At 41.9% G+C, this 23,234-nt stretch overlaps 1 protein-coding gene across 1 annotated transcript in view; it reads right to left on the bottom strand.

Moving 5' to 3' along the window:
* The window catches only part of LOC132402192 (neurogenic locus notch homolog protein 2-like), a 218,249-nt gene that overhangs the window by 66,664 nt on the left and 128,351 nt on the right, over positions 1-23,234 (bottom strand). The window contains exons 7-12 of the mRNA XM_059984899.1: positions 16,781-16,936; positions 15,704-15,889; positions 13,002-13,115; positions 5,253-5,366; positions 4,178-4,411; positions 2,425-2,535 (exon numbers count right to left, since the gene is read on the bottom strand). Coding sequence (XP_059840882.1) covers positions 2,425-2,535; positions 4,178-4,411; positions 5,253-5,366; positions 13,002-13,115; positions 15,704-15,889; positions 16,781-16,936 — 915 coding nt within the window. The remainder of the gene's footprint in view (positions 1-2,424; positions 2,536-4,177; positions 4,412-5,252; positions 5,367-13,001; positions 13,116-15,703; positions 15,890-16,780; positions 16,937-23,234) is intronic.

Genomic DNA, 23,234 nt, shown 5'->3' on the forward strand with positions numbered 1-23,234 from the left:
CCTGGTGCCCAAAGTGGCTTGTGACAAACAGAATGAAATGGCCCCAAACCTACTGTACTGAATAGAATGTTTAAATTTGCACTCAGGGTTGTACAAGGCATCGGTGAGGTGGCACCTGAGAGTAATCTGTTCAGTTTTGGTCAGTTTCCTATAGAAAAGATGCCATTAAGCTGCAAAGAGTGCAGAGGAGATTTATAAGAATGTTTCTGGGACTGGAGTAACTGAGTTATGGTGAGAGGTTGAAATGGCTGGGACTGCATTCATTGCAGGGTAGGGGTGATCTTGTCGAGTGTATAAAATCACGAGGGGTGTAGAGATGGTGAATACACACAGTCTTTTTCTCAGGGTTGGGGAATCGAGAACAAGTGGTCAAAGGCTTGAGGTGAGAGGCGAACTATTCACCCAGTGGGTGGTCAGTCTATGTATCTATGCAATGAGGTGACAGAAGAAGTGGTTGAGGCAGGTACATTAACAACATTTCAAAAGATTCAAAGTACATTTATTATCAAAGTACGTATGCAGCATGTAACCCTGAGATTCGTCTTCCTCACAGTCAACAAAACAAAGAACCACAGAACCTGTTCAAAGAAAATAAAGCACCAACCCTCCCCCCACACAAGAAAACAATCACACAAACAGCAATGAAAAAAAATGAAAAACACAGACTATCAAGCACAAAATCAAAAGGCATATTTCAGCTCAGATCAACAGGCCGACCCAATTCAAAATGGCCAAACTAGCAACAAAAGAGGGGCCACCAGAAAAACAAGAAAGACGTCACCAGGTGAATTAGAGTCCACAATTAAATCTTGCTCCGGCACCATCCGCTGACAGCATCAAGTGAGAGAGAGATTGTCATACACAGACACCTTCCTCTGGCAGCGAAAAGATACTTGAACAGGTACATGGATAGGAAGGCTTGAGAGGGATATGGGCCAAATGCAGGCAAATGGGAACAGATGGATTGGAATCTTGGTTGGCATGGGCCAATTGAGCCAAAGGGCCTCTTTTTGTGCTCTATGACTCAAATACACAGTGAAGCAAGGCCTAATGGTACTTTGAGGGGACACTGGGGTACTTGTAGACTATTTCAGAGAGCAGAATACCTCTTAAATACTCTGGTTAATATTTATCTCCTTATATTTTGCTTCAGAAGAATATGATCACATATTGGAGACACAAGAGAATGCAATGCTGGAAGTCTGCAGCATCACGGAAATCACTTGGGCAATATCTATGGGGAAAAATGGACCAGTGACACTTTGCGTCAAGACACTTCCTCTGGACTGGAAAGAAAGAGGAGAGATAAGCCAATGTAAAATGGTGGGGGGGGTGGGGGGAGTGGAGCAAGAGCTGGCAGGCGATGGGTGGATGCAGGCATGAGGGAGAAGTGGGGGGGGGAAGAGTAGGAATGATGTGAGAAGCTGGGAGGTGATAGTTGAAAGTAAAGGCTGTAGAAGGAATCTGAGGGGAGAGGACAGTGGACTATGGAATAAAGGGAAGGAGGTGAAGAATGAGCCAGAGGATGGAATGGGAAGAGCAAGAGAGTAGTGCTGGGGCAAGATGGGTGATGGAGGTCAGTTGGATAGAGAATAAAAGGGACAGAGTGGAGTTGTACCCACAAGTTAGAGAAATCAATGTTCATACCGAAGCAGAATGAGGTGCTCTTTCTCAGATCTGTCTCTAGACCCAGCTTGCAGTAGAGCCATGGTAGCACAGCAGTTAGCACGATGCTATTACAGCCCAGGGTGTCAGAGTTTAGAGTTCAATCCTGGTGTTCTCTGTGCAGAATCTGTATGTCTTCCCCATGGAATGCGTGGGTTTTCTCCTAGTGCTCTGGTTTCCTCCCACAGTCCAAAGCCATACAGGCTGGTAGGATAATTGGTCATTGTAAATTGTCCTGTGATCAGATTTGGGTCAAAATGGGAGCTGCTGAGCAGCATGGCTTAAAGGGCCAGAAAGGCCTATTCCACACTGCATCTCAATGGATAAATAAAACAGAGGCGGCCCTGGGCAGACATATTGCTATGGGAAATGGGAAGTTGTATTAAAATAGGTGGCAACCGGGAGATCTCAGCTGGTTTGGTAGATGGAGTGAGGGTGTTGGACAAAGTGATCCTCCATCTGCATTGGGCCTCACTATGTACAGGAGGTTGTATTGGGAGCACCAGATGCAATAAATGGCACCAATTGATTCATTTGTGGTAAACTATCTCACCTGGAAGGACTGCGCAGGGCCTTAAATGGAGGCAACTGAGGTGATGTAGGGGCAGGAGTTCTGTGATCACAAAATGCTTGTATTCATTCTAATTCTTTGGAAGAACTGTTCCCAGCAATGCTGAGAATGTGTCTTAAATTATGGAAAAGAACAGCAATCTGTGCCAGACTGAATGTAAAGAGGACATTGAAAAAACAAGGCCTTACCTGTATATCCGGGACTGCAGACACAATCGTACCGATTGATACCATCTCGACAGATTCCATAGTCACATGGGTTACTGGCACAGTCATCATAGTTAATTTCACAATTAACACCTGCAGGGTTGTTGAAACAAAAATGTTCATTTAATGCCTGTGAAATGCATCACAGGAGAACAGCAACATCAAATGGTGCAGAGAAGTATGATAATTTTCAATTCATTTATGTTCCTGTGGGTGTGAGGAGATCCAAGAATCCAACAAAATAGCATAGTTACTGTGGTAACACATTAAATAAACTATTTTCTATCCACGATAAAACAATGTAAACAAACGTTTTCTAGATACATTAAGCTACACAGTTAAAATTTACTAGAATACTTCCAGCTTTTGGAAGTTCCTAATTCTGTGATTGATAGAAGCAGAAGTCAGCACATGCAGAGCAGGAGGCTGAGAACTTAATTGTCTCGTTTCTTCCTGTCCATCAATTAATTGCTGTCCTGGCCCTGACCACATCTAGAGGTCACCACGGAACATGAAGCAGCAAACAAATGCACCCAAAACTGGTTCACAAACTCTGGCCTTGATAGGGGCGTGCCAGTGGTGAAGGCAGCAGAAGAAATGGAACCCTGAAACTGATTGCTTCCATTGCACATTTGAGTGTATTAGCATTTGGTTGCCCCTTGGACAAAGCATTCTATATTGAACCCTCCACCTTGATGAGATAAATAACATAATAAAATGGAGTAAATAATTCAGTCCTTTAAGTCTGCTCTGCCGTTGAAGGTTGTCACTGATCGCTTCCTTCACAGTCGTTTTCTAGTCCATATCCCTGATGCTCAGAAATCTATTAATCTCTACTTTAAATGAATACAACAACTGAGCAGCAAGTCCATCATGGGAGAAAATTCCAAAGAACCAGCACTTTGAGAAGAATTCTTCCTCAACTCATTCTGAAATGTATTAACCCTTACTCTAAACCCATGCTAGCAGTCCTCGACTCCTCAGTCAGAAGTATATTCCATGTGCCTCTTGTTTTCTATCTGCACTGTACTTTCTCTGGAGCTGTTACACTCTATTCTGCATTGTTATTGTTTCTCCTTGTTCTACCTCAATGCAGCATGAACAGTCTGTAAGACAAGCTTTTCACTATATCTCACAACAACCGAGCAACAACTGATTCAATCTAACCTATCAAACCTTTTCAGATTACAGTATTGTAAGCTTAAATAAGGGCTCTTCTCATTCTTTTAAACTCTTAAGAATTTAATCCCACTCTATTCAATCTCTGCTCGCAAGGCAAACCTCTCAGCTCTGTGACCAATACAGTAAATTGCATAACCACAACATGTGACGTGTACCAGCTGCTCATACGACCATCCACGACCTGCTCCCACGGCTTCACGTGACCCTGCTCAGGAGCCAAGTAGGTGCTACACTTTGCCCAAGGATGACTTGTAAGCTAGCGGAGGAAAGAAGCACCTTACACTCAGTCACCCAATTGAGCACTGTAGGAGTGTTTTAATATCAATAGGGGAAATGCAATATTTATTGCATCCTTCAATCGAATTGTGAGCATATCCACCAAAAGGATGAAAACATTTCACCTACCAATCTGTGACGAATTACTACCAGTTCACCAAAAAGCAGCAAATCAAAGTGGTATGGGGTGGGGCATTAACCACCAGAGGATATTTGCCAATTTATAGGGTAGTTACCCTGTCCTTGACAAGACAGTCTCCTTATAGCAGGTACTTGCCTGAGGTGCCAACCGGGCATCGGCACTTATAGTCATTCACACGGTCTTGGCAAGTGCCTCCGTTCTGGCATGGCTGACTCTGGCACTCATCAATCTGCTCGCTGCAGATCGGCCCCTTGTAGCCAGGTGTGCAGATGCATGTGTACCCAGCAATCCCATCCTCACACGTCCCATAGTGGCAGGGGTCCGGATTGCAATCATTTTCGTTGATCTCGCACTTAGTCCCTGTAAAGCCTGGCATTCATTTGGGGTGGGGGGGTGGTGGGAGGCAAAAAGAGAAGAGTGAAATTCTCAGGAAAATGCTGTTGTCTGCCGTGACTCTTTCCAAAATGTTATTTAAACAATAAAGTGTTTCTACAATTTATCCATGCCATGCTTTAAAATTCTACCTGAAGTTTCCCAGAGCTGGAGAAAGTCTCTTGGGTGAGCAACAAATTGCCATGCCAAATTACTTTGTCTTTAGGCTAGTGATGAAAGCACATCACCTTGCCAAATGTTCTGCCAGAGTTAGCAAGCCTGCAAAATCATTGCTGCAAAGGGTTACCTTGGGAACTGCAAGTCTCAATGCAGTCTCACCATGGTTTTACACGTGGTCAAAGTGATGGTTTTGCAAGTGGCTGGCTGAGCCCTTTTGGGTTTATGAGTCTGGCATTCAAACAGTTAAACCCAAGTGTGGGAAAATTATTTTAATTCAGATATGTCTCAAGGACAAGTAATCTAATGCTGAAGTGTGCTGGGAGGTAACATTATCAATTGCCTGAAAGCACAACTGTAGTGCAAGTGGAATCTATTTCTGCAGCAGAACAGAAATTCTAGTTTAGTCAGAACCTGCAAGTTAGACAACTCAGAAGCTGTCTGATCACGGAACTCTCAAAATTTGGTCTGATGCTTGCTTGGGTACTTTGCTCCCTCAGATGGAGAAAACAAAAAGGAATGAGATAGTTAAAAGCAGAAAAAAAAGGGGGGGAACAACTTGACAGATTGAGCAATAAAACATTCTAGGAGTGCAAGATATCAACCACTTCAGAGAATATTTAGTCTCACTTCCATTTATTTACAAAATAGTTTGTTTTACCTTCACTGCACTCGCACTCAAACGCATTTGGGCGATCAATACATTTGGCTCCATGCTGGCAGGGTGTGCTGGCACACTCATCAATATCGATCTGGCACATATTTCCAGCAAAACCTGAGGCAAATGCACACACAAGCACAATCAAACAGCACAGCAAACTTCAGGAGCGAACGGTGACATTTATGAACAAGTATCAAAGAGGAGTTCCAAAACAAGCTCAAATTGAAATATTTCAATTTAAATTCTTAAATAAATACATCCTGGATTTGAAAAAAATAACTTTTTTCAACATTGACTTTGAAACAAACTAATTCTCATAAAATTTTGAAACTGGTTCACTTTGTGAAGTCCTTCTGTGAAGGAAGGAAAGTTACTGATTGGGTTCATCCTCCAGACCTTGAAATGGCTAAGAGAGTCTCAATTATACTATATCTCTGTAATTAAGTTTAACAATAATAAAACACATAGATACGTTGGATTATCCTGCATCATATAGTTCCAGCACTTTCTTTTAAACTTCTCGACAGCTGCAATCATCTCTCCATTTAACTTGAATTGATTCACTATTTATTGAAATCTTTTCAGGGAATGTGGTTGTCAACATGTAATGGGAAATATATCACTGTTCCTTTATTTTTGCCAGGTCCAAGTTCTTACCCAAACTCCCACCCTAACAGCACTGAGTGTACTACTTAGAGCATGCAGCCAACTTCTACCTTCAAGGACAATTAGAGCTGAGCATCAGTTGCTGACCTTACCAATAACAGCCACATTTTCTGAAAGAATACAATAAATTATTAAGGATTTGATAACAAGAAGGATAAATAATGTTTCCAGTTGTGGAAAAAGTCCAAAGCTGGAAATGTTTGGTGGTCCTTCTTGTCGAAAGGGGAACTGAGAAGCTGCTTTACCCAGATAGTTGAAGCAAATAAATTAGCAAGATAATATTGGATAAAGTAAAAGAGGGAGGAAGAGTTGGGCAGCTGGGGTGGTTGTACCATCTGGCTTGGAAGACACAGCAATGCAATACAAGATCAGAATAATTTTTTCATCCTGTTTCAGAGCTGAACATTCTAGTTCAGTTGACATCTAAAAAGTGCCACTTAATTTGCATTTGTTGCCAAAACAAAATATTTAGAAAGGAATTTTATTAAAAAAAATACTTTGATACTTTGCATATGTTAACTCCACAACCTCTCCAGGAACTCATAGTTAGCTGAGTCACAACCAGCAGGAACTTAGTAGGTTGATTATTCCTTGCCACGGATAATAAATGTCCTTCAATGAATCACTACGAGCACCATTCCCTAGCCCTCCTTGCCCTATCATCATCAGATGACAGCATTACAACACACCCATACTTTGGGTAGGATCTAACTCCTATAACACATCAGTAGATAGGCAGAGCGTATTGAAAGGAACCTAACGGTGGATGAAAGTCTGCAGAGTGAAGACCACGTTTGACAACAAAAGCATGGGAAACATTTGAGCACATTTCCCACAAGTGCTTCAGTACTTATCCCAGATCAGTCATATCTTATTAATCAGCAAAGTAACTTTTCAGAGAATGAGTGGTACTTTCCTGCTGTTCCTCCTGCTTAGTATGTACAACATTGACGATATTTGACCTCAGTGAGTATGAGACAACAAATGTAATGGAAAGCAAGGTTTGGGTGTGGGGCTGAGGTAGGGGAATCCAGTGGAATTGTTTGGAGCAGTCAGGTTTGGCTGAGTCAATAGCCAACAATCGTCTCCCAAAAACCCAGGGCTTCCTTATTACTTCTTGCTTTCAACCTGCTGCCATCTTCTTCTAGAAATGCGTGTTGATTACAGCAACCAAGCTCATGGGAGGACTAACATTGCCAGTGGTTAAGTACTTACTCTTGGTTCATATAGGGCCGAAAAGAAAGCTTTTGGTACATTGGCCTTCGTAGTTCAAAGTACTGAGTACAGGAGTTGGGATGTTGGAGTTGTACAAGACATTGATGAGGCCCAATTTGGAGTATTGTGTGCAGTTCTGGCCACCTACCTACAGGAAAAATGTAAATAAGAATGAAAGAGTATGGAGAAAATTTACAATGATTCTGCCAGTTTTAAAGATTGAATAAGTTAGGGCTATTTCTTGGAACATAGAAGATTGAGAGGAGATTTGATAGAGATATACAAAATTATGAGAGGTATAGATAGGGTAGATGCAAGCAGGCTTTTCCCACTGAAGTTGGGTCAGACTGCAACTAGAGGTCATGGGTTAAGAGTAAAAGGTGAGTTATTTAAGGGGAACACAAGGGGAAACTTCTTCATTCAGATGGTTGTGAGGTTATGAGCTGCCAGAACCAGTGGTGGATTTGATTTCATTGTTTAAAAAGTTTGGATAGGTACATGGATGGTAGGGGTATGGAGAGTGATGATCCAGGTGCATGCCAATGGGACTAGGCAGCTTAAATGGTTCGGCATGGAATAAATGGGCTGAAGATCCTGTTTCTGTTCTGTAGTTTTTCTATGACTATATCTGTGAGGCAACAGATGAGAGGGATCGGGATGAATGAAGTGCGAAATTCACCTGTTTCACATTCTTCTTTTCTGTTATTCCATACTCCTGACGCTGCCTCGCTCGTGCAATGTGTCACTCCTCTCCCAAAGACTGTAAAGTTACACTCAAAGTTATGCTTTGGCTCATAATAGGTGCAGAGGGATTTTCAGTCTTGCTGGAGTGTGAGAGGAATCCACCATCAGACAAAATGTGGCCAACAGTGGGAGACAAAGAACCAAGGTGGATTGCACCCCAGGGCACGAGCACCTGCCTGTGGTTGAAATGGCACAGAGAGTAACTGGCTGCCTGGCAACAGCCAAGTGTGCTTTGGAATCCTGCTGCTTTATGCATTCAACAACAGAACTGCTTGGTAGCCTCCGGGAACTTGGGAGAACTTTCCAAAGAGGAAGGAGCCATTATCACAGGATTGCATCAATCCTCCTTTGCAAACAAATTCATTAGCTTTTTGCAAACTTCTCAAATTATATGCTAAAACAGGTACACTGAGCAACAACCAACAGGAATGCAGATTTCTCTTGTCACCCAGAGTGGAAATATTCGTTGCAATGGAAGTGAAAGGAGATAAAAGTGCTCTGCTTTCTGTGTTCTCCGCATATCCTAATAAACTGCCAGGATATATCGCATCATTAACTTGGAAGCAGATTTTTAATTAACAATTCACTGTGCGCTGGTTTCCAAGCATCCTGGGGAACATTTAACAAAATTACACCCTTCCAACACCTTATTTTGCACTAAGCAATTTATTAAAAAAAGTATTAGAAAGATACTAAACAGCGGACTTAAAATTATGAATTTACCTACATGTGGAACAGGCCGATGCTTAATACAGTTGCAAGAAAAAGTTTGTGAACCCTTTAAAATTACCTGGTTTTCCTCAAAAGACCGACACACTTTTGCACAGTATATATTTTGCTAAACATGCATTCGCCTGCACACAATCATCCTTGTAAACACATAGGTATGACTGAAGTTGCTAGATACAATCTAAACTACTATTACATAACTTATTAGTAAAATACTTTGAAGTACGACAGCTATAAACCCCCCAAGATGAACCAATTCAGCCAATTCCTTCCAAGATTGCACATTTTGCTTCCTATAAGGCACTGATCACTCTGCACAATCATCAGATAAGGGATCTTGATTTAAGTGGATGTATTAAACACATAACAATGTATAGCAAGGCACAGAAGCTCCAAGCCACACATTGGGCAGCATTGGTTCAGTTTTATAATCAAACCCTTTTGTCATCGGATAATACTGATAAAAAGCTGCAGAAAGAAAGGGCAGCAATAAAAATCCTGTGAAAGCTGCATGGCCCAACAACCCAGTAGAAAGCATAAATCCTTATTGGTTTGGGGGGCGGGGGGAGTGGAGAATTATATACAACCCAGTAGAAAGCATAAATCCTTATTGGTTTGGGGGGCGGGGGGGAGTGGAGAATTATATACAACCCAGTAGAAAGCATAAATCCTTATTGGTTTGGGGGGCGGGGGGAGTGGAGAATTATATACAACCCAGTAGAAAGCATAAATCCTTATTGGTTTGGGGGGCGGGGGGAGTGGAGAATTATATACAACCAGTAGAAAGCATAAATCCTTATTGGTTTGGGGGGCGGGGGGGGAGTGGAGAATTATATACAACCCAGTAGAAAGCATAAATCCTTATTGGTTTGGGGGGCGGGGGGAGTGGAGAATTATATACAACCCAGTAGAAAGCATAAATCCTTATTGGTTTGGGGGGCGGGGGGGAGTGGAGAATTATATACAACCCAGTAGAAAGCATAAATCCTTATTGGTTTGGGGGGCGGGGGGGAGTGGAGAATTATAAATATACAACCCACTAGAAAGCATAAATCCTTATTGGTTTGGGGGGCGGGGGGGAGTGGAGAATTATATACAACCCAGTAGAAAGCATAAATCCTTATTGGTTTGGGGGGCGGGGGGGAGTGGAGAATTATATACAACCCAGTAGAAAGCATAAATCCTTATTGGTTTGGGGGGCGGGGGGGAGTGGAGAATTATATACAACCCAGTAGAAAGCATAAATCCTTATTGGTTTGGGGGGCGGGGGGGAGTGGAGAATTATATACAACCCAGTAGAAAGCATAAATCCTTATTGGTTTGGGGGGCGGGGGGGAGTGGAGAATTATATACAACCCAGTAGAAAGCATAAATCCTTATTGGTTTGGGGGGCGGGGGGGAGTGGAGAATTATATACAACCCAGTAGAAAGCATAAATCCTTATTGGTTTGGGGGGCGGGGGGAGTGGAGAATTATATACAACCCAGTAGAAAGCATAAATCCTTATTGGTTTGGGGGGCGGGGGGAGTGGAGAATTATATACAACCCAGTAGAAAGCATAAATCCTTATTGGTTTGGGGGGGCGGGGGGGAGTGGAGAATTATATACAACCCAGTAGAAAGCATAAATCCTTATTGGTTTGGGGGGCGGGGGGGAGTGGAGAATTATATACAACCCAGTAGAAAGCATAAATCCTTATTGGTTTGGGGGGCGGGGGGGAGTGGAGAATTATATACAACCCAGTAGAAAGCATAAATCCTTATTGGTTTGGGGGGTGGGGGGGGAGTGGAGAATTATATACAACCCAGTAGAAAGCATAAATCCTTATTGGTTTGGGGGGCGGGGGGAGTGGAGAATTATATACAACCCAGTAGAAGGCATAAATCCTTATTGGTTTGGGGGGCGGGGGGAGTGGAGAATTATATACAACCCAGTAGAAAGCATAAATCCTTATTGGTTTGGGGGGCGGGGGGAGTGGAGAATTATATACAACCCAGTAGAAAGCATAAATCCTTATTGGTTTGGGGGGCGGGGGGGAGTGGAGAATTATATACAACCCAGTAGAAAGCATAAATCCTTATTGGTTTGGGGGGCGGGGGGGAGTGGAGAATTATATACAACCCAGTAGAAAGCATAAATCCTTATTGGTTTGGGGGGCGGGGGGAGTGGAGAATTATATACAACCCAGTAGAAAGCATAAATCCTTATTGGTTTGGGGGGCGGGGGGGAGTGGAGAATTATAAATATACAACCCACTAGAAAGCATAAATCCTTATTGGTTTGGGGGGGGGAGTGGAGAATTATATACAACCCGGTAGAAAGCATAAATCCTTATTGGTTTTTTTGGGGGGGGGGAGTGGAGAATTATAAATATACAACCCAGTATTTTTTTTTTACTGTTATTTGTTTTCAAGATCATTGAACTGACACCTCTCTAGAGATGTCGCCTGACCTGCTGAGAACAAGGAAGAGTACAGCACAGGAACAGACCCTTCTGTCCAGTGTCTGCACCAAACACAATGCCAAATTCAGCTAAATCTCTTCTGCCCACACACAATCAATCTCTCTCCATTCCCTATATGTTCATGTGCTTGTCTAAAAGTTTGTTAAACACTTGTTTGTTAAAAGTTTGTTAAGCATTTTACGTGCTTACACTACCACCCATGGCAGCCACCACCCTGTCCCCACAAATCTTTAACCTTTCCATGTCTCACTTTAAATGCATGGACTCTAGCATCTGAGGTGTACAAAGTCCTGTAACTTTCTAATTGCAAAACCAGGATGATCAAACTGATGCCGCAAAATACTTATTGAAAAATGTTTTCAGGAAAGGTCAATATTTAAAGTTCCAGTTTAAAAACCATGCATAGTTGATTACTGCAGTCTGACGGCATCAACAACCAATCTTTTATAGATGCTGTGTCTCTGCAAAACTTTCTCTCCTGTTTTTCTCTCGCCCAGCCATCCCCAGGTCGCAGCTGCAACTAAAGCTCTCCCTTGCCCGTTGCTCCAACATTCCAATGTACCACTGTTGCAATATCATGAACACCAAACACGATCATTCACAAGTGAGCAGCTTAGAGCTCACAGATCTTTTGCTTCCTCACACAAGAGATCCTGGGATGAGTACATTATTTTCCCTGAGGGGTGTGGGTAGCAGAGTGAAGAAAAGTCCAGCCAATGCTGTTGCCCTGCAGCGGGAAACAGTACTCCGATTATGTGCTTCTGAAGTGGCCTCTGCAGCTTTCCTCACTCTCCACAATGAGGCTGCTTTTCCATTGGTATGCAGAGCAGACAGCGCTCCACTGCTCCGCTGACTGCCTTCTCAAACAACACTGATCAGAATAGGTCCCGTCAGTAGCAGTCAGCCACAAGGACTATGAGCCAGTTTCATTAAAAAAATATGCAGCAGTGTTAGTCAACGAGGCTGGTTACGAAAGGGCTCTGGCCTATTGTCAGAGGAGTGACAAAATCCGCTATCTGAATAATTTATTATTAGTTACTGTCAGAGAAATGACATGGTTATTGAAGAGCAAAGCTCAAATGAAAGAACACCATCCTGGAGGGCAGGACACAGGTGACCACACTCTGCTTAATGGAAAACCTCCAACCACGATTTTGCCTTAAATTTCAGGAGAGGGTCGCTATCCCTTCAGGGAAGTCACTGACCATCTCCATGCCCACTCTGGGATGCCAATCACTGAAATGGTTACCTCCCCAAGAACAAAGATTCATCATTTCCAGGCAGGGGCCATCCCACATCCCCCACTGCCTGGAATATATTCTGAGCTTTTGCTTCCGATTTTCCATCTGCTTCCTGCATGTACAGGCTGGGCTGTAGACTACATATGCGGTACATACCTCGATAGGAATTACAGTCCCCATCTTAGCTATGGTACAATTATTTACATTCACTACTCATTCAAGATTGGATATTGTCCTACCTCAGTACAAGAGAACGAAAGGATTGTTACTTCAGATCCAATGCAGCATAAAAATACACAATAAGTATAAAGAACACAATAAATACAAACACAGTCCTACAAAGCACAATGTACAAGTAACTGCTATATACATAGACTGGATTCATGTAACTTTATTTAAAGTGGCACAGGGTGAGGTGTATGTAGTGGTGATAAATCGTGTCAGTGCGAATGCACCGGCCATCAGTAATGGGAAGCAGCAGCATAATTTTGATAAGAAAACTCAGATGACAAGTGCAATTGGGACAAATGATCCAATCCCCACAGGAAAGAATGTAACTCCAGAAGAATTCAGTAATTGAGGTGAAGAGGGTTCAGGCTCTCTTTCTAGATTAGCTCTGAGTTACCGAGAAAAATCCCTTTGCCTTAATTTAAGTACGAGAGTAAGCTGAACTTGAAAATTTGTACTCACCGGGTGGACATTTGCAAGCAAATCTGTTCACCTCATCCTTGCACACACCATTATTGAGGCACGGCTGGCTTTCACACTCATCAATATTGGTCTCACAGTATACTCCCACAAAGCCTGGTATCAACAAAGACATAGTGAGAGCTGCCCCAGGGTTGTGCAAGCAGACTTATTAACAGAAAGAGTCATGTCTAAAAACATGTTCCAATGACTTGAAATGGGAACTGTCTGTCTCTCTACAGGTGCTGCCTGGCCCACTGAGCATTTCGAGTATTGAGGGAATTAACCCATTCAAGCAATTCAGACAAGCGAAGTAAATTGCTGTTTCCAAATGGCTTCAGTATGGCTTGTTGGACGCATGCCTACCTTTGTTGTCAGGCTGTTGTTTCAAATCCAATTCCAGAACCTACAGTTGGGTTGACTCTCCACAGCATAACTGAGGGAGTTTCATTTTGGGAGTAACATGAAGTGACTGTTCAGATTGAGGTACAAGATCACACAGCACCTTATCAATGTGGAGCAGCCATTCAGATACAAACCCAGGCCTTGCCACTGTGTGGCACAATTGGTTAAAAGCAGACAGCAGCAGAGACATTACTTTCTATCACAGGCCATAGCTGGGTTAGAAACACCCAACTTACAGCCACCCTGCCATATAAATGAGTTCCCATAATAATTTTAAATTCAGAAGTATAATGCATGTTGAAAAGGTTGTTTCTATGAACAACAGAACTCGATTCCTCTCCATTTCCAGTTTTAGTAATTGTTCTTCCTTATCGGTTGTTTGCACTTTTGACGCCATTCACTCCAATGTTATGAAGGCATGGTTACCACAGAGTGGTTTTTGTGTATTTTCTGATTACCAACAAAATAGACGACATCTATAATAATCAAACACCTTTATTACTCAGGCTTGCATTTCCATAAACTATCCACTGCTCACAGGAATGACCTTCAAGTTTCTGGATGATCCAAATATTTGGTGGAGAGAGGAATATTATTACAAGCAGAGTTTGGAGCACTGAAATAACATGTCAAACTCTGAATTTTCTGTACAATCAGAAGAGCCAAGAAGTCATCGAGCTTCTGAACCATCTATAAATTTGCTGATGATACAACCACTGTTGGTAGAATCTCAGATGGAGATGAGAGGGCATACAGGAGCGAGATATACCAGCTTGTTGAGTGGCATCGCAGCAACAACTTTTCACTCAACGTCAGTAAGACAAAAGAGCCGATTGTGAACTTCAGGAAGGGCAAGATGAGGGAACATGAACCAATCATCAAAATATAGATGCAGCTATAACAAAGACAGGACAGCAGCTATATTTCATTAGGAGTTTGAAGAGATTTGGTTTGTCACCTAAAACACTCGAAAACATTCTACAGATGTACTGTGGAGAGCATTCTGGCAGGATGCGTCACGGTATAGTATGGTATGGAAGTGGGGGGAAGGGGTGCTACTAAACAAGACTGAAAGAACTTACAGAAAGTTGTAAAATTAGTCAGCTCCATCTTGAGTACTAGCCTCCGTAGTATCCAAAACATCTTCAGGGCACAGTGCCTCAAAAAGGCGATGTCCGTTATTAAAGACCCCCTTTACCCAGGACATACCCTCTGCTCATTGTTGCCGTCACTGAGTGTGATCACTGAATTACACTCAATGATTCAGAAATAACTTCTTCTCCTCTGCCATCAGATTCCTTAATGGCCATTGAACCCATAAATACTACCTCACTTTTTTAATATATATTAGTTTAATATATATTATACATATATACACACATATTGTATATATTTATTGTAATTGATTACTTACATTTTTTTCTTTCTATAAAGCATTGAACTGCTGCTACTAAGTTAGCAAATTTCACAACACATGCCAGTGATAATAAACTGGATTCTGTTTAATGGCTGGAATACCTGTATTATTAGAAGACCCTAAATTGGCTTCAGTCTGTGGACACACTTTCCTTTCTTAGTTTCTCCACAATAATCTGCATAACTGACAACGTCATTGCCATCTGATAGAACTGCAAGTTTCACTGAATTACTGCAATTTATGCCTAATGACTATTTAACTTGCCATTTAATTTTAGAGTAAGATGCAGAGATTCAAAAATTTTTAAGTTGAGTTAGTCTAATTATGTACTCAAAAATTACTGAATAAACTATATACTCCTTTAAAAAATAATTCCACCAATTACACATCAACTTGGGCTGGATTTATATTCTGCCATTTTGTTCATTTATTTTTGGAGTTTTCCTTACATCGAGGCAGAGTTTGTTGAGGAGAGAATGGAGATGTTCAATTATAGGGACACAACTGTGGTGCGGTGAGCAGAGATGCTGCTTCATTATTCCAGCCACACTGGTGCTGACTGCGTGGAGTCTTCAGGTTCTCTCTGAGACTGTGTGGGTTTCCTACTCAATGTTTCAGTCTCCTCCCACATGTATGGGTAAGTTACCTTGCCATTCTAAATTGCTCCTGGCATGCTGGTGGCTATTGGCGAGTTGAGGGAAATGCCGGGAGCATAAAATGTGTGCTCAATGGTCAAGACAAACTCAATGGGCTGAAATTGCATGCTCTTGCTGTACGATTCCATGACCCTGATTAGAGAGCGACTCAGTTATTAGCAGCAATTATTATCTGGCAATTCCAGCATACAGCCTGTTTGCTGGGCCTCTGTCCCATCAATCCTCACCTGGCATACAAATGCATTTGAATTCACCGATCTGGTCCAAGCAGGTAGCATCATTCTGGCAGGGCATGGCAAGGCACTCGTTGATGTCCATTTCACAGCGCGGTCCAGAATAACCCACAGCACACTCACAGCGGAATGAGCCTTTGGTATTTACACACTTCCCTCCATGTTCACAAGGATTGCCCCCTACAAACAGAGACAAGGCGTGAAACAAGGCTACATGCATCATGAGCTTTGAGCAGCAGCAATAATGACTGATGCAAAAAGCACAATTTTTGACATAGTGTTCTGTCCTCTACCAAAACATACACAGTGCCTTTTCAAATGTTATTGCTCTTGCTCAGTATTTAAATCTCCTCGCAGCATTTGCCAGCAACACCAACCATCAAACAGACCACCTTCCCTTAAGTTTTAACAGAGATTCCAGCTCAGATTATTCTTACAATGCAGAAGGTTTTGTTTGGCACATGGGTTGAGGCAGGGAGATAAAAAGGAATGGGAGGTCACACCCGCAGAACTCTCAAAACTGTCTTGAAAGAACCTGGAGGGAATGACCAGCAACAAACAGCTCATAAAGCCAACAGAATTGCACTCAATTATGTTAGTGTGACCTCCACCTGCCTGCCAACCCCACCGACCTCAGCATAATTAGTTAATAACAAACTCTGAGTTGGAAACTAGACAGAGTTAAATAAGGCACTTGCATTGTTCTTTGAACTGGATGGCTGACAGGAACGTTTTTCCTCCCTCTCAACCTTAAAGAGGTTCTAGTGATCTCATCTTGGCCATTGAGGACATCTTCCTCCAACAGAGAGGAACACAGAAGACTGATGTATCATCATCCAATGTCCCCCTTCAACATCATGGGATCATTATCCCAGACTTCCGCCTTACTTCCACTGCGGAAGTGCTTTTGCTGCACGGCTTCAGGAGTTCAAACTGTGTTGGAGTGAAGATGAAAAGGCAGGCTTACCCATGATATCCACATCCCCAAGAATGAATGAAAAGGAACCACCTTCATTGGTAATCTGTGGAACACAATATGCTCTGTGACAATGAGATGATGTGACTGCTTACCCAGGGAACATTCATTGATATCCTTATCACAGACGGTGCCTCTGTACCCAAGAGGGCAACTGCAAAAGAAGCTGCTTTTGAGAGGGTTGGTTTCACATGTGGCTCCTTCATGACAAGGGTTACTAACACACGCATCATCCACCTGACAGAAGATACCTAAAAATAAAGAACCACTCATTACCAAGCATATCCAGAAAAAAAAAGAGTTCTGCAATTTTTGTAGAGCAGTAAATTTTACAGAATTAAGAACACTTCCCATTCACACTCCAATTAGTGCAAAAAGATTCCAGTTTGTAATCTGTTTTAAACAACTTCATCTATCACAGCTTCTCTCTCTCCATTATTCCTATTGGAAGGAGGAGATTTTTTTTAAAAAAGGGTATTTATTTTGATTCTAGTCTTGAGGTCACGACATTGAATGCATTTGGACAGGAAGAAAGCAAACCAACTGTGGTCCACCACTCCTACCAAAGAGCTCGTAACCAAATACAAAAGCATAGAGAAAAGACAAAATTATTTTTAAAACCAGGAGTTAACTAACATCAAACACTTACAACCACAAGTTTATTTGAGAGTCAAGGGGCCCTACATTGGGTATCATAACTCCCTCTAAAAATAACTGCCTCAGTCATACACATACCTACACAAGGACGTATTTGTAGATTCTACTTGTGCTTCAACTGATCTTTATTTCAATGAAAATCTGCAGCAGCATAAAACTGGTGAAAAATTTTAACGACCACTGTCCCCAGAAGTAGCTATTCTACAAGAACAGACCACCTGATCATCTCCAATCACTAGGAGCCCTTCAGAGTCTACAATGTAAGTGTAAAGAATCTGGGGTTTACCACCTGAAGCACTAGGATTCATTTGAGGAGAATAATCTGGAGATTCTTGGATTGCAAACTCTACCTACACGGAAGGAAAAGAAGAAACTCTGCAGGGATCTGAAGACTGAGGTCCATCATAAAAAGCATGGTCTGAAAAACAGATGGCCAATGCAAAGAGCGTGCATGTGATCCAGAATGTCACTGATACCATAAAATGTATGAGGTATCTTCAACACCATATCGGTCACCCATAACCCAACACCCAAGAAAACACATCGCTGAGAGTTCAAAGCACGGTATCAATTCCCACCAGAAGGAAGACTTTGGGGAAAACCACCTCCATATGGTTTGGCCATGATACTAGTGTTCTTGATTCAGTCCTACAGGAAAGCATCTGGTGCAGCCACACCACCATTCCAGATAAAGAGGCCACGTGATTATGGCTAAAACTCTAAAGTCTGGCAGAGAGAAAATGCAGTCAATTTTATCAAACATGATGTTTGGGAAGAAGGACCCCAATGGTGCCATGTTCTAATCAGAAGGCTCACCTTGCTGCCGACCACAAGGAAAATCTGTACTTTGATTCTTCACAACCACCTCATCCCACTGATAAAAATGCTGCTTTCCAAGTGTCAGGACAAATCCATCAGTCAAGATTACAGAATCTTCAGAAGACATCAGAGCAGAATTAAGCCATTTAGCCCATAAGACTGCTCTGCTATTCCATCATAGCCGATTTATTTTCTCCTCTCAACTCCATTCTCCTGCCATCTCCCCTTAACCATATAACCATATAACATTCACAGCACGGAAACAGATCATCTCGGCCCTCCTAGTCCATGCCGAACTCTTAATCTCACCTAGTCCCACCTACCTGCACTCAGCCCATAACCCTCCACTCCTTTCCTGTCCATATACCTATCCAATTTTACCTTAAATGACACAACTGAACTGGCCTCTACTACTTCTACAGGAAGCTCATTCCACACAGCTATCACTCTCTGAGTAAAGAAATACCCCCTCGTGTTTCCCTTAAACTTCTGCCCCCTAACTCTCAAATCATGTCCTCTTGTTTGAATCTCCCCTACTCTCAATGGAAACAGCCTATTCACGTCAACTCTATCTATCCCTCTCAAAATTTTAAATACCTCGATTAAATCCCCCCTCAACCTTCTACGCTCCAATGAATAGAGACCTAACTTGTTCAACCTTTCTCTGTAACTTAAGTGCTGAAACCCAGGTAACATCCTAGTAAATCGTCTCTGCACCCTCTCTCTAATTTATTGATATCTTTCCTATAATTCGGTGACCAGAACTGCACACAATATTCCAAATTTGGCCTTACCAATGCCTTGTACAATTTTAACATTACATCCCAACTTCTGTACTCAATGCTTTGATTTATAAAGGCCAGCGTTCCAAAAGCCTTCTTCACCACCCTATCTACATGAGACTCCACCTTTAGGGAACTATGCACTGTTATTCCTAGATCTCTCTGTTCCACTGCATTCCTCAATGCCCTACCATTTACCCTGTATGTTCTATTTGGATTATTCCTGCCAAAATGTAGAACCTCACACTTCTCAGCATTAACCTTCGACACAGTTACTAATGAAGAGTATATCAATCTCCATTGTGAATATTCCCAATAACTTGGCCTCCACAGCCATCTGTGGCAATGAATTCCACAGATTCACCATCCCCAACTGAAGAAATTCCTCCTCAACTCTGTTCTAAAGAGACATCCTTCTGTTCTGAGGTTGTCCCTCTGGTTGCAGACTCTCCCACTATTGGAAATTTCATCAGGTCAACTTCGAGAGAAATGAAGTGGTGGTACCAACCAAGGAATGTGACCTTTTTCTCATCCTCACAACAGCTTCTGACAATTGAGGGGGACAGTGGAGCATTTGCTTCTCAAATATGATTGTCATCAGAAATCCATCCCACTTCTACATCAATGTCATATAAACAAAGATCAAAGCAAAAAGGTCCACAAAAGACCTGATCTCAGTACAGACTGGTACCAAGCACGAGTCAGCAATCCAATGCTTTTCTCAACCATTCCGACTATAATACTTCACCTCACCTCCAAGCTCACTTCCTACTGGAGTAGAACTAGTCTTCCGGATTAATGGAAATCTTGATTCAAGAACAAAGGTTCCTTTGTCAAACTACAGTCACAGGTGCTTATGCACCTGCATATTTGGAGGGCAGGTCATCGAGTTGTCCACAAACATACTTTAAAAAAATGAATTACACACTAATGCTTGCAAAACAATTTCCCCACTTTGACAATAAAGTTCCATAATGAAATGTGGGAAACATATTCTCTAATCCCTTAGGAGTGGTCTACTTGCAATGGCAGACATTGATAACGTTTATCACCTTCTCCAGTACATAAACACAACCATTGGTCATCTGAATGCAGGAGGGTTTGAAGATCAACACATTGTGCCTGGATAACGATTCCAATCCCACATGTGTATATGACTCATGGCAACTCAAAATGGAGGCACATCCAGATGTCAGTCAATCCTTTCATCAAGAGTACGACAGGCCAGAGAAAGGGAAAAACACATCCTAAATTACCTACCTGTCCTCAACTGTACACCAAATATCTCCTGCTCTACCCTAGGAAGAATTTAAAGGATCCACATTGGCCCTTTCAGAAAGACCTGGAGTGGAAACAAATCAGCCTCGATTCCAAGGGACGTCCTACAGAGAAGACTGGCAGTGATCTAGACCTTAACCTTCTGACATCCCTGTCTAAAATTCATCACATCTATCTCCAATAAACTTTCTATTAGTTTTGTGCAAAAGTCAAAACCTCACCTGTATTAATTATTGTTTCACTGTTCCAAAAAGTGCATTCAGATATAAAAATATAAAATGATCAACATACTCAGGCTAGGTAGTATGTGGGTCAGGGGAAAATAACCATTAATGTTTCAGTTTGAAGGCTCTGTCAAAATGAAAGGTCTTCAACATAAATTGTTAAATGCTTCTCTTTCCACAGATGCTACCTGACCTGCTGGGTGACTGCAGCATTTTCCTTTTCACCCCAGATCTCCAGTATCTGCAGTTTTAAAAAATTATTTTCAAGTGTTTTTTGGTGCTTTATAATGTTAAAGATGCTACACACATATAAGTATTTGTTGCATTCGACATCTTGACCAGATGATTCAGAATACACAGCAAGTGTCGATGCTATCATGTAAGAATAAAATAATTGTTAGATTTGCAACCCTGATAAAGAACCCATGTGCCCTTATTTGCCTGTATGATTCTAAGAACCATTCAATCTTCATCCTATGGCATTTTTAATTCTCTTTAATGGCCTTTTGTTTAGCTGTTAAAGCAATGTTAAAACACTCAGTTTTGGCAACATTAAGAGAAGCAGCAGGAAGGAATGACTGAACCCAGCTGTGAGAGTTCAATAAGACGGTGGAAAGAACAGAATCACTAGGATACAACAGTTGTTATAAACCAAACTCCTTCACATTTTCTTTCAAAGTCTTCCCAGAGAGACTGCAGGATGAGATCAAGCACACAGAAAGGGAACAAATCTCTGTTTGGGATTGTTGAAATGGATTCGCATTGCAAGTCAATATATTATCCAGATGTGTGAGCAAGCATTCAGCTTTCTCCTGCTTTACCTGGCTGCTACTGACAAGAACAACTACACTATCCTCTTCCAAAGCCTCTGCACCACTCTGCTTTTTGGGACTTAATGAGCCAGCCCCGTTTTTATTTTGCCAGTTTTACCTGTAATCACTTCAGTCCCTAAGCTTGCACTTGGTCCTTGCAATCTCCAGAGCTCGATCCCTGGTCTCTCCCTACTTCTGATCAACATGTTTGCACCTGGGAACAATGCATTAACCCCGAACCACATGGACACCACTGGCACCCACATTTACTTAACGTGAACCACCCCTATGTATGAACGGCCTGACTGCAAGATCCAGATTTATATGATTTCCTTTAGAAACTTAAAGACAAAGCCATAATCTCTATCATCCTTTCCATCCACCTAGTACTACTCCAAAAATGAACTAGACAGTTTACGAACATATTACATTTGAAAAGAATTGATCTTCAACTTGCATCATCACTAACACAAAACAACCTTCTCTAATACTGGTTGGCTCCAATTCGGCCTTATTTCAACTGCTGCTGAAGTTCCCCATGCCTTTGTTGTATCTGCACAATGTACTTTGGATCACCTAAAACGCTGTAGACTGTGTATTAACTCTTACCAAGTCTTGTTCGCCACTCTCCTACAACTGCGGACCCATGCTTACCGTCAACAAACCACTTCTTCAGTATTGAAATTCCCAACATGGTGCTCAAATCCCCTCATGGGCATACCTCTCTCATCGCCTACCTGTCCTCAAACTCTGGCCTCTTTCCCATTGCTAAGCTCCACCAATGACAGCCGTGTATTCAGCACCCTGAGCTCTTTAAATTTCCTCCTTGAACCTTCCTGTCCTTCCCTTTCCTCCTCTCATTAAAACTTTCAAACATCTCCCTTCAGCCATGCTCTTGCTTGTCTACCTCAGTTCTCCTGTTCATCTCACTCCAGTGAAACACTTGGGGATATTTCTCCTGCATTAAAAAGATATTATTTCAATGGAAATTACTGCTATATGAACGAAATAGAACTACAAATACAGAACAAAAATGTATGGTCTCTTTCTCAGTAAAAGGGATCAGCAGGCATTAGTCAGATAGCCACTCTTGTGCAGGACAATGGACAATGCTGGCTTGCGAGCAACAGCATTTTACAGTTAACTGTTAAGAAGCAGGCAAAGATCAGTCACACTGCCAGTTCAACATTAAAGTTTACACTGAAGGCCAAATATAAAACACATTCATAGTTACGGCAGATTTTAAAGATCCACAGTTGTTATTAACAAATACTGCCCACAATTCAAGCCTCGCCCATGGGACAAGAAGGTCTTTTTACAACTTAACATGGTTTGTTTGAATTCAAGGCACAAACCCAAAAAACAGACAACTCCTTGGACAACTTTCCCTCAATGCCGCACACATTTCACCACATGAAATATACTCTATGTGCATTAAACAATGTTTTTCACTGCGCCTGGACATACAATGGATATTTTTGTTTTTGCTGGGATACTGCAGCTTCTAATTTCACAAACATTCTTCCAAACTTGGGGGAAAAAAATCAGGCTTTGAATTTTTTCCAAGTTACAGTTTTGAGTGCATTATCAAAAGTTTTATCAGTCAACAACAATGCTTTTTCCTTTTGCATTTCAACCATTGAGACAATGGTTGTGAACGGTGAGAGGTAATGGCTTGCTCGACAGCCACTGGCACCTGAAACATCCTTTTACTCTGAGGGTAGAAGCAACATATTTGTTGTTCAATGGAGTTTCCCCCCCCCCAAACAAAGTTAGTAAAGTACAATATAACTACACAATTAACTCCAAACTACTTGTTCTGTTACAATTGTACCCAGTGGTTAAATTTTTGAGCATTTATATCTTGTTTCCAGTTTAACACTTCAGCACAGTATACTGGTTTTCATTCTGAGAAATGAGGGTTTAGTTCTACCAGATTGGTTTTGTATATAACGTGCACCAAGGCCAGAAAGTGTG

The sequence above is a fragment of the Hypanus sabinus genome, chromosome 11 (assembly GCF_030144855.1).
Source record: "Hypanus sabinus isolate sHypSab1 chromosome 11, sHypSab1.hap1, whole genome shotgun sequence".
Taxonomy (NCBI): Eukaryota; Metazoa; Chordata; class Chondrichthyes; order Myliobatiformes; family Dasyatidae; genus Hypanus; species Hypanus sabinus.